The following is a 12984-nucleotide window of genomic DNA, read 5'->3' on the forward strand; positions in this document are numbered from 1 at the left end:
CTTAATCTCTGAACTGCAGCTTCCTTGACTGTAAGATAAAGAATATCTATAGTCCTTAAATTCATAGGGCTATTGTGAAACTCAAATGAGATGTTACATAAAAAATTCTTTGCAAACTTTAAAGTATTATGTAAATATTATTGTTGTTAGTTTAAAGATGAAAAAAATTATATTCAGAGAGTTTACAAAATTTGCCAAGAGTCTCACAGCTACAATCTGAGCCACTATGAGCCATTACTTCTCAGAAGAGCTTAATAAATATTTGTTGAAGTGAATTATGCACACAGACACATTCTTCAATACTTTAATTATCTGTCAGTGTAGAGAATCCATTCATTAATGCAGATTGTCATCTGATTTAGTAGATTTTCTCATAGAGTCATTATGACCCAAACCCTACAATCAACCTAGTGACAAGCTTCATCTAAATTTTGACTTCAATGGAGCTATAACCACATCAAAGCTCATTGTGTCTCCAACTTTTTGGTTTTTTAATAGTATAAAAATAGAAATGCAATATTCAGATTATATGTCTTTGTTCTTCCTACATGACTTGAATATATCCTTTTTTGTTTATACATCTCTTTCAAATATGGAGAAAAAAATGGAGCCGTAAGGACAAAGATCAGTTTTGAGTTTTCAAGTTATGATACAAGGAGGAGGAGGAGGAGGAGAAAAAGGAGGAGGAGGAGGAGAAAGAAGAGGAGGAGGAGGAGGAGGAAAACTGAAGTCTAAAACTTTTCCAATCAGCTGCACTCTTTAGGATGATAGAATCATAAAGCTAGAGTTTGAAGCAATCCAGAGGCCATTTTGTCTGATCTCCTTCATTATATAGAGGAGGAAAACTGAAGATCAAGAAAGCTAAGTTACTTGCCAAAGGTCATGTGGAGTAATTAATAAAGCTGGGATTTGAATCCAGATCTTCAAAACACAGATCCAGTGCCATCCCTACTGCCCAATGCTGATTCTTTGAGCTATTACTTTTTCATACTGGGGCAGTTTTTTGCTGGGTTAAATCTTAGAATCCTGTTGGAATTATTTTGAGACTCTTATTCCAAGACATAACAAACTGAAGAATATGTATATCAACATTAATTTTATGATTAAAGGACATGTCTAATTTATCTGATTATAGATGGAAGACAAGACTTCAGATATTGATTATAAGATAACAATAAATTATAGAGCAGACAGAAAATCTGAATTCAGGCAGAGACAAAAGAGAAAGAAAAGGAAGAGGAAAAGGAAGAAGAAGAAAGAGGAAGAAGGAAAGAAAACAAAAGGAAGAAGAGGAGGAAGAATATGATGAAGAGGAGGAAGAAAGGAGAAGAAAAAGAAAAAGGAGAAAAGGAAGAAGAAAGGAAAAAGAAAAGGAAGAATAATCAGAAGAAAAAAGGAAAAAGAAGGAAGAAGAGGAAGAAAGAAAGGAAAAGAAGGAAGAAGAGGAAGAAGGAGAGGAAAAAGGAGGAAGAGGAAAAGGAGAAGAAGGAAGAGGAGGAGGAGGAGAAAGAGGATAAACAGGAGGATGAGGAAGAAAAGAAGGAGGAGGAGGAGGAAGAAGAAGAGGAGGAAGAGGAGGAGGAGGAAGAAGAGGAGGAGGAAGAGGAGGAGGAGGAGGAGGAGGTAGAGGAGGAGGAGGAGGAGGAAGAGGAGGAGGAGGAGGAGAAGGAGAAGGAGAAGGAGAAGGAGAAGGAGAAGGAGAAGGAGAAGGAGAAGGAGAAGGAGGAGAAGGAGGAGAAGGAGAAGGAGAAGGAGAAGGAGAAGGAGAAGGAGAAGAAGGAGAAGAAGAAGAAGAAGAAGAAAGAAGAAAGAAGAAAGAAGAAGAAGAAAGAAGAAAAGGAAAGAATTCAGGAAGAGAGAAAAGAGGGAGAGAAAGAAGAGGGAAAAGAGAGTAAGAGATGGAGAGAAGGAGGAAAGGGGGGAGGGGAAGATATAAAAGGACAGATTTTATCAGCTAAATTTAAATGGTTATTGAGGAGTAATTTCAACTGGGCAGAGCAACAGCTCAGAAACAAAAAATCAGAGGTCACCAAGCAGATTGACCAGTTTGAGATGTGTCTAGTAAGGGATTAGTCAGACATAATATAGATCTTCTCAGCAGAGCAGTGGAAACATCTATTCAACATAGAGGCTATTAGGCTTGAGTCATCTAAGGTCCACTTTGCAGGACATCCCACAAATATGAATTTCAAGTACGTGAGGGGTTCATGTTATCTGGAACACAGGAAACATTTATAATGCAATATTTATTTATTTGTTTTTATTTAATTTAATTTCTTCTGGGAGGAGTCATTTCATTGGTCTGAAGACACTAATGCTGACTGCAATCTTTTTATACCTTTGAGATTTACTGTGATTGAAAAATAAATCATCTGATGGCTAACCTTCTGATAATGAACCTTTCTAACCTTAGAAAGATTAGTCCTTGAATTATAAAAAGAAGGGTTAATCCCTAGCCTACAAAGTCTTTCCAACTTAGTAGAACCTGAAACTTTGCTATATAAGCCTTTAACTATCTGTGTCATGATGAAGCATCTGAATTTCATTTTAGAGAAGATTGTTATATAACAGATATTTATAGGGGCAGCTTGGTGGGGTGGTGGATAGAGCAATAACCCTAAAGTCAGGAGGACCTGAGTTCAAATGTGGTCTCAGACACTTAACACTTCCTGACTGTGTGACCCTGGGTAAGTCACTTAACCTAAACTGCCTCAGCCAAAAATAAATAAACACATATATATGCAATTTTGTTAATAAATAAGAAAAACTCCATACTTCTTTCCCTCCATCTTATATGCATGCAAGCATATATACACACAAAATGGGACAATCGGAGAATCTTACCTTAATAAGAACAGAGCAATGACCCATGTCATTTATAACAGAATGATTCAATGAGACATTGGTTGGGGGTATTAGTGAGGGTACTATGTCCAATATATCTCCAACAGCATTCAGGAACTGAATCTGGAAAAAGGTCAAAGGCTGGGAAGGAAGAAGAAAGATTAAAACAATTTGATTTCTAGAAGCCAGGCTGTCATTGTAATTTATGGTTGACTAGAATATTTTTTTCTTTAGTTACAGATTTACTAAGTTATTTTTGCTAAGAGTAATAATAAAATCATAAGAATGGTATGTACATCATGTGGAATCAGTCTTAGAGCTTTCTGCCCTTATTCCACACAGAAGGGACTTTGTGATATTCTATCGCAGTCAGGAAGGTACCCAGCTGACATTAAAGTACCAGAGGAGAAGGCTAATGAGATTTACTGACTCATAAAGGGTAGGAAGAAGAATGACAAACTGCCTGGATGAGTTCTGGTTATTTGGCTTAGGTGAAGCATATGTCCTGGTACTACAAGTGCTGACTAATGTGACTGCTGAGCTATTATCAGTGATCTTTAGAAGATAGTGAGATGGGGAAATATATCATAGGACAAGAAAAGGGCAAATGCTTTCTACCAAGTAAATCTACTGACTGCTGGCTAACATCAATTTCTAGCAAAATTCAAAAATATTAGGGATGGTTGGTGAATATTTAAAAAAAAAAAAGAAAGAAAGAGAAAGAAAAGAGAAAGCAAAAGGTTATATAAAAGCAAAAACAAAGAGTCAGCATGGCTTCACCAAGAACAAGCTGTTCATTTTTGTTCTATGAATATTTATTATGGGAAAGTTTTTTGTTTGTTTAGAACTATAATTTCATCTCTGACAGAGATTGGAAACTCATTTCTAACACTTAAAACTCTTTTTTTCCCCAAACAAAAGAGGAATTTTATTATAAGGCATTTTACTTTTTTATTGATGCTTTTTATTTTCAAAACATATGCAAGGATAATTTTTCACCACTGACCCTTGCAAAATCTTGTGTTCCAATTTCCCGCCCCCTTCTCCTCACCACCTCCCTTAGATGAAAAGTAATCTAATCTATGTCAAACATGGTAAAAATATAAGTAAATCCAATATAGACATACATATTAATACAATTCTCTTGCTGCCCAAGAAAAATCAGATAAAAATGGGAAAAAATGAGAAAGAAAATAAAATTCAAGCAAACAACAACAAAAAAGAGTGAAAATGCTATGCTGTGATCCACATTCAGTTCCCACAGTCCTCTCTCTGGGTGTAAATGGCTCTCTTCATCACAAGATCATTGGAACTGGCCTGAATCATCTTATTGCTGAGGAAAGCCACATCCGTCAGAATTGGTCATTGTATAGTTTTGTTGTTGCCGACTACAATGATATTCTGGTTCTGCTCATTTCACTCAGCAGCAGTTCATGTAAGTCTTTCCAGGTCTCTCTGAAATCATCCTAGTTCAAGTCTTTATCAATTTTAATCTATACTTTATCAATAGCCCCTTGGATCATCTTCCTGCCTTATCTTTTTCCACTCAAACCCATCCTCCACAGGACTGCCAAAATGCTATTTGTAAAGTTCAGGTCTGACCAGCCACTCCTCTTCTCAGAAAGCTTCAGAAGCTTTTTTACTGCCTCAAAACCAAGTGTGAACTTCTCGGCTTCATAATTTAAAGCTCTCTATAATCTGGTTCCAACCTACCTTTCTAGGCTTGTTGTGGGTAGAGGGCTGAGCCTGGAGTCAGGAAGACCTGATTTCAAATCTGGCCTCAGATATTTACTAACTGAATGATTCTGAAGAAGTCATTTAATTTCTGTCTACCTCAGTTTCCTCATTTATAAAATGGGGATAATAATAGCACCTCTCTCCTATGGTTGTTGTGACACTGAAATAAGATAAAATAATAGTAAAGTGCTTGGCACAGTGCCTGGCCCACAGTAGGAATTATATAAATGTTAGTTATTATTATTATTGTTTATGTTATTTATTAATCAAACAGGCCTACTTGCCATTCTTATTTTTAAAATTTAATTTAATTTATTTATGTTTTTAATACACATCGCTTTATGAATTATGTTGGGAAAGAAAAATCAGAACAAAAGGGGAAAACCATGGGAGAGAAAAAAACAGAAAAAAGAAGTAAATATAGCATATATTGATTTACATTCAATTCCCACGGTTCTTTTTCTGGATGCAGATGGCATTTCCCATTCAAAGTTTATTGGGATTGCCTTGGACTCGCCATTCTTAAATGCAATATTCCATTTCCTATCTCTCTGTGTTTGTACAGGCTTTCTCCAATGTCTGGAATGAAATCCCTCTTCATTTCCACCTCTTAAAGTCCTTCAAAGGCTCAGTTCAAGTGCTACCTCCTATCATAAGAATCAATTCCACTCCTACCCCATTCATTCCCCTAGAATCCATTGTCCAACTCATTTCTTTGAATATATTTTGTTTATTGATATGTGCATATGTCAGGACTTTCTGTCAACTCGGCTGATTGAATAGAAGGAAAACTTCCCAGCTCCCACATGTCTATTTCAGCAAAAATCTGAATTTGAACAAGCTGAAATCCTGGTCAAGAAATCCAATGAAAAAAAAAACTTCTTCTAAAATTCAACCAGAAGCCCTTGGATAAGAGGAATAGTGACTGCTTTAGCACAAAGCCAGCTCCAGCACAGAGAAGGACCAAAAATAGATTAGTATGACTGGTAAGATTTTGTGTTTATAGACAGTGAGTGGAAAACTTCCCTGAGAAAATGTCCAAATGGGGGTCTTAAAAGCCCAGAATGTGGTAGGCCACAACCAATTACCAGATCAGCAACCAAGAAAAACCCCACACAAGAATAGTATTGTAATGATCAGACCAGAACAGTCCAAGCCCAGGATGTGGAAGTTCCCAAACTTTCTTTATGAAAAGCCAGAGAAAGCCCTGAAGAGCCAGCTCATTGGATCTAGGCTTTATTACTTAAGAAAATAACTTTTTAAAACTATTTCAAAATATCAATATACCAAAATGTCTGCTTTCTTATGTTTATATAAAATTCTACTCCTTTCCTTATATGAGTTCTTTTACTGAAAGAGGCAGAAAAAGGACATTTTTGTGAGAAACAGAGAAAAGCACTTTAAGAAGTAGTTCTGTGAAGGACTTAAAAGCAGCCCCTCACTGAGACAAAAGTACTTGTTTGATGTCAGCAGTGCATTATTTCTCAACAGCTAATTTTCGTGGCTATTTTTTAAGACTCAGAAGTTTACTGTTGAGATGATTCAGGTCAGTTCCAATGCTCTTGTGATGAAGAGAGCCATCTATACCCAGAGAGAGGACTGTGGGAACTGGATGAGGATCACAACATAGGATTTTCACTCTTTTTCTTATTGTTTACTTGTAATTTTTTCCTTTTGAATTTGATTTTTCTTATGCAGCAAGATAATTGTATAAATATGTATGCATATATTGAATTTAACACATATTTTTACCATGTTTAGCATATATTGGATTACTTGCCATCTGGAGGAGGGGGTTCAGGGAAGAGGGGGAAAGATTGGAACACAGGGTTTTGCAGGAGTTAATACTCAAAAATTTTCCATGTATGTGTTTTGAAAATAAAAAGCTTTAATAAAAAAAATCTCAAAAAAAAAAAAAGAAAAAGAAAAAAAATTACTGTTGGATTGTAGGAAAATTGTATATTGACTATTTTGCCCTATCTGAGAGCAAGGTGGATTTGGAGGGTTTTCAACCTAAGTTAGAGGTAGACAACATAGAAGGAGGCCTTAATTTTTACACAGGAGATCAGCTAACTAGAAATGGACAGGCTCTGCTGCTGAGGTGAGAATTGATCTAATTGAAAGAGGCACTGATGTTGGGAGCTGACTGGTATAAACAGAATACATTGTTGTTTGAAGAGTTGCATGGGTAAGGGAAGAGCAAGGGCCAAAGAAAAAGATAAAGGGGGAAGAGAGGGAGGGAGGAAGGGAGAAGAAGAAAGGCGAGAGAAAGAAAAAAGAGAGGGAGAGAAGGAGGGAGGGAAAGAGGGAGAGAGACAGAGAGAGACAGAGAAAGAGAGAGAGACAGAGAGAGGGGAAGGAGGGAAGGAGGAATGGAAGGAGAGAGATCCTCTATCTATTGGTTTTATTGCCTTCTGTGACTTGGGAGATAGAAGTGTATCCAAGCTCAGATAATAGACCTGAAGTGCTTCATAATCCTTGACTGAATGAAAATATTTTTCACTGAAAACATCTAACAGGACTTCAGAACCAGACAAAGCTTAAGGGTGCTGTTTTGCTGTAAGAGCTAAATGCTTTTTCATTACAGAATAGCAGGGAAACGGGAGAGCTGAAAGGCACAGAAAGTAAAGACTATACAAACTGTTAAGACTAAAGAGATTGAGGACATCCATTATGAGTTGCCCCAAGCACATACAGAGTATTCCCTACTTTTATGCCTTACTCCCTTCCATGGACTCTATATGTACTGACTGAAGAATGTGACCCAGTTTTATGAGGGAGGAAGGAGGTTCATGATTATTATTGCTTCGCTTCCTAGTAGTAAATATTGTCTTCTAAGAGTTAACATAGAAAAAAAAAAGTTAATGAAATAATCTTGGTTGTTTTATGTGAATGTGAAGGACGCTGGTAGGAGCATAAAAGCTACAGTTGTAAGAAGTGGATTTATATTCTTCCTCTCACAAGAGTTACTCTCAGGTAACCCTGTTTGAAAATAAGTTGTATTCCCTTGATCACACTTCCCACCCCACTTGGGGAATCACCTAAGCTGCCAGGGTAGGTGTAGGTAGAATAAATAAGATAATTATATTTTAGAAAGAGAAGCTACAGTAATTCTTTTAAATGGTGAAAACATAAATTATTTTGTAAGTATTAAATGCCCACCTAGTAAGAGAGTTGATACATCTTCGAAAAAGCGAGAGGTATAAGTAGTTAGGGACAAAACATACACTCAATTGTGAGGGGTAAAGAGATTGAAAGAAGCGGAAATGAGAGGCCCTGAGTCATTGATGTGTGGTCACTAGGGAATTTCTGGGAGTCGGGGAATGGTAGGGGGTAATAAAAAGTACTTTCCCTAGCAAGCTCCCTCTTTTACCTAATTATTCATGCTAACTAGGGGCTAAAGTCTGGGGAGAGGGGATTTTGGTGTTAAAGGATTCCAATTTGGTGCCCTAGGTCAAAGACTTAGTTACCTTAGCTAGTTAAGGGTCTGCAAAAAACTAATGTGGTTTAGGGGAAAAGTTATATACTACAGAAGTATTTGCATCAAATAAGCTCAAAACTCTAGAACTATAAGGTTTACAGAATCCTACTATACTCTTACCAGAATCCCTACCTGACTTAACTAATCTATAGGTTTTTGCCCCATGTAAAATATTTTCCAAGTACAGCTTCTTACCTTTTTCTGAGCTAATTTTGCCTTCTCTGCAGCTCCAAAATACAACCCATCAAGCTGTGAAAAAACATATCCCGTGTGTCTCCAAAATGGATTCTTCCTGTTCTTAGTGACCTGCTGCCGGGCCCAGTCATCTTGCTTCCTGGATAAAAACCAAACTGGCTTTAGATAAAGCAAAGCAAAATCCAATAGGGGAATCAAAGATTACCCATTCAGGTGTTACAATGCTAACATTACGGTGACGTTCCTTGAAAAAAGACAGAACTTTAAAAAAGAAGAAGAGATTGTGATTCAGAACAAATCCTAACAAGGCTTTCAAATCCCTTCCCAGCTGTGTTGCCTCAGTTTGGGTTCTTGCCATTTTGAAGGAATAAATGACTGGTGGGAATGCTAAGTATCAGAGACACAGATATAAAAGTGAGACTCCCTATTCAGGGAAGGTTGTTTTGGTTTGGGATGGAACAACAGAGCCAATGATCAACATGCTTTTTCCAGAGACAACATAATATATAATGTTCTTTCTAGTCAGTATAGTTAGTGGTCATAATATCATAGGATCATAAAAAACGAGCTGGAAGGGAATTCATGGGCTTTCTTTCAAACCTTTCATTTCAAACCTCTGATTTCCTCTTCCCTAATCTCTTTACCCCACACAACTGAGTATATGTATTGTCCCAATCTTTTTATATCTTTTACTTTGGGGAATCTGTATCAACTCTCTTAGATTACTAGGTGACCATTTAATACTTACAAAATAATTTATGGTGTTTTCACTATATGAAAGAATTACTGTAGCTTCCTAAAAGTGAAAGCCCAAAACCAAATGAAACCCAGAGGGGTTTAGTGACTGGTAAGGAGCTCACAGGTAGTAGTTGGCATGAATTATGTGCCAAGGCATGTGTGCATGAAGGCATGATTGTTCGATAATACGGATATATGCACGTAAGCTCCTTGAAGGCAAGGGTGTTCTCACTTTTGTATCTAGCACCTAGAACTTGTAGGTACTAAATAAAAGCTTACTCAATGATCCTGTGTGGAGAACTGAGAAAATAAGTAACAAACTATACAAAATTGTTAAGTGCTTTTCAAATAAAAACAAAAATGCAAAAATATGTGAATGTGTAAGTACAGGAATGGGAAGAAACTCTTGGTATGGAGATTTCCTCTACCAATGTGTCAATTACTGTACAAGGAATGTGGAAATTAGGTGATTTGCTCAGAGGCAGTATTGAAGATTAAGGTTAAAGATGGAACTCAAAAAACCTGTAAAATGGTTCAAGGGAAATGCACCTTTAAGGAGCGGCTGGGTTCTCCAAAGCTCTTCTCCCTCCCCCAGAGCTGTGAGTCACAGAACACTAGAGAAACTAAAGGAATTCTTTGGTAATCTTTATCTAACTCTCTGAGCAGAGTGTCCAAACTCCAAGAAAGATCAACATAATCCAGAGAAGTCAGAGATATCTGTCTGGAGGTCATCAAAGAAATTTAATGACACAGATACTGCTTGCAAAAGAATGTATGCTTTTATTTCATAACCTTGTTTTACTTAAACAACTATTATATATATATATATTTTTTTTTAAAAGAATATATATATATTCTGTATTGGGAATGGGATAAAGAGAGAGGTTCAGAGATTTCCACTGCAACTTCTTCTCCATCTCCTTGTATCATTATCATCCTTTCACATGACACAATCTATTCTGCTGGTAAGAATTAGATCCTCAGCAGCCACTAGCAGGTGGCTCCCATAACAAGGCAGGATAAACACTGTAACAAATACATCTGTTAATGCCACTTTTTATATAGAAATCATTAGGGAAATTAAACTCTGAGTATCTGGATACTTTGTCTGGAATAAATAATTCATGAGTTCTCTCATTCTCAGTACTGACAAACAACTCCTTTAAAGTCATGAATTGCATCATCATCATTGCTAGCCTATTATATGCCAAACACTGTCCTAAGTGCTTTACAATTATCTCAGTTGATCCTCACAACAGCCTAAGTAGTAGGAGCTATATCATTCCCATTTTACAGATGCGGAAACTGGGGCAGACGGAAGGTAATTTGTCCGGGATGATATAGATAGCAAGTATCTGAGACTGGATTTTGATCACAGGTCTTGACTTCAGGTCAAGCACTTTACCCACTGTGTCATCTAGCTGCCTCACATTCAGAGGAATGAGCACTTGATTATCAGAAGATCTGGGTTCAAATCTTGCCTCTGCCATTCAGCTTAATTTGTATGCCTCAGTTTCCTCATCTGTAAAATAAAGGAGTTAAAATAGATGACCTCTGAAGTCCCTTAGAATTGTAAATGCATGATCTTGTGATTCATGGTCACCTGCTTATAGACTGAAGATTACAATATGCTCTTTTTTTTTTTTTTAAAGGGGAGATTACATTTACCCATCCCAAGATTTTTGACCCCAGACTTATTCTTCATAAATTTCCAAAGATTGCGGATACTGGCTCACGAATCACATTTTACTGATTCTTTCTGTTCTTAACGGTTAACTTGGAATTCACTGAGGAATCTTTCCTATACCCTGAAGCAAAAAGCTCTATGAACTGTTTAGCCTTCCTTTTGCCATTATCTATTATTAATCTCTCATTTAATCTGAGCAAAGGTCCTATCCTTTCTTTCTTTGATCTTCCTCTTACTTCCAGCAACATTTTGTAGTCCCAGTATGAGTTTTAATTTTCCAGACATACCATTTCCTTGATCTGTCTTCTTCTACCTCTTTGTCTCTCTCTGTCTCTCTGTCTCTGTCTCTTACTCTGTCTTTCTCTGTCTCTCTCTATCTGTCTCTTTCTCTCTCCGTTTCTCTTAGTGTTTCTCTCTTTCTTCCTTCACTGGAGTTAGTTCTATTCCAATATTCAGAATTTTATGATAGATTGCTGATTGACCATATCCTGACTATCCTTTCTCTAGAGTCTCAAGACATAAAAACCACTGCAGAGGTCAGCTAGGGAGAAGGGAAAGAGTTGCAATGGTTTTTATTTTTCTTGTCTTTTCAATGAATTGGGGGGGGGGGCGGGGAAAGAATTTGGAACTGAAAATAAAATTGAATTACAGACAAATGAAAGAAAAAATGTGGGTTAAATAAGCTCCTGAACTATCAAAATTTAAATCAGAAAAGTAAACAGTTATACATACTCTAAAAAATTCTTCACTTTTTCAAAGGCATCAGGTTTCTTAATCAAGTGTGGATACAGGTTTTCGTAATGGTAATACATGTGTCTGAAATAAAAGATGGAAATGTTACTTAAAAAAAAATCTCTGTTAATTATAAAAACACAGACTAGCCAGTAGAATCTACTTTACAAATCAGTTCTGCTTTTTATTCAAGAGTAACATTCAAACACCAACTACTCCTAGGAACGCAAGATATAAATAAGAATGCTCTGAATTTCACGTCAAGTTTAGATGAAGTGAATGTGATTTCAGGATCAGGTCTGAACAAATATATTTTTGACCTACCTTTTAAAAATTCAAATTTCCATGAATTGACACTTTCATACAGTGGACAAATAAGATATTATCTGATTTTTTTAGGAGGTTTTGCATTATCGTAATTTTTCAGTTTGCAACTTTTAAGGGCAAATGCACTCTTTCTTCCTTTCCTTCCTTTTTTCCTCCCTCCTTCTCCCCCTCCCTTTCTTCTTCTTTTTTTTTAACTCCTCTTCTTCCTTTCCTTCCTCTTCTTCTTTTTAAAAAAAAGTTCTTTATTTTACTTCTTTTTCATTTCCCAAAGATCCAATCACATACAGACTTTGACAGATACAGACATGGAAAAAGACAAGCAAACCTTCCTTTGTAACAAATAAATATATGCAAATAAGACACATAAACATATTAGCCATGGAAATGTATATCTAATTCTGTATCTGAGTCCATCAGTTAGTTCTCTGGTGCAGCAATGAGATGAATGCTTCAACATCAGTATTCTGTCTATCACTACGGGGCTTGTTCAGAATTGTAAAATATTTACTTTTTAAGAACAGAAACTTGCTGATATATTTTATATTATCTAATTTTCCCCTTAATCTTTCCTCCTCCTTTCCAATTAGACCAAACCTTATAACAAGGAATTTCTTTACAAAAAAATAAGAAGAGGAGAAAAATTCTGCAAAACCAGCTTCCTGACTTCAGGCACTGCGCACTACCCACTAGCCACCCAGATTTTTCAGTTTCCACCTAGCTTAATTCACTTTGCCGGATCTTAAACTCATGCAAGTGTTATGCTTCTCTCTATTCATATTTGCCATTTCTTACAGCACAGTAGTATTACATTACATTCATATCCAATGTATTTAGCTATTCCAGTTAATGAGTGTCTATTTTGTTTCTTGTTCTTTGCTACCACAATGCGCTGTTAAAATTTTTTTCGTGTCCATTGAATTTTTGTTTTTTTAAATCTCTGACCTTCCTGGGGCATATGCCTAGCAACAGAATCTCTGGTGCAAAGGGTATGGACATTTTAATCACTTTATTTGCATAATTCCAATTTGCTTTCCAGAATGAGTATACCCAGCTCCACCAACAATACATTAATGTCTTTCCACAGTCCTTTCACCTTTACCAATGTATAGTGCATGAGGTAAAGCTTTAAGATTATTTTGACTTGTGTTTCTTTTCTTATTAGTAATTTGAAGCATTCTTTTAACATGGTTGTTAATAGTTTGTAGTTCTTCTTTTGCAAACTCTTCATCCATATCATTTGATC

At 36.4% G+C, this 12984-nt stretch overlaps 1 protein-coding gene across 2 annotated transcripts in view; it reads right to left on the reverse strand.

Moving 5' to 3' along the window:
- Positions 1–12984, reverse strand: part of PLBD1 (phospholipase B domain containing 1) — a 77748-nt gene that overhangs the window by 33514 nt on the left and 31250 nt on the right. For both annotated transcript variants that reach the window (XM_031938232.1, XM_003771262.4), the window contains 3 exons: positions 11415–11498; positions 8258–8396; positions 2845–2985 (listed from right to left, as the gene is read on the reverse strand). In XM_031938232.1, coding sequence (XP_031794092.1) covers positions 2845–2985; positions 8258–8396; positions 11415–11498 — 364 coding nt within the window. The remainder of the gene's footprint in view (positions 1–2844; positions 2986–8257; positions 8397–11414; positions 11499–12984) is intronic.

The sequence above is a fragment of the Sarcophilus harrisii genome, chromosome 5 (assembly GCF_902635505.1).
Source record: "Sarcophilus harrisii chromosome 5, mSarHar1.11, whole genome shotgun sequence".
Taxonomy (NCBI): domain Eukaryota; kingdom Metazoa; phylum Chordata; class Mammalia; order Dasyuromorphia; family Dasyuridae; genus Sarcophilus; species Sarcophilus harrisii.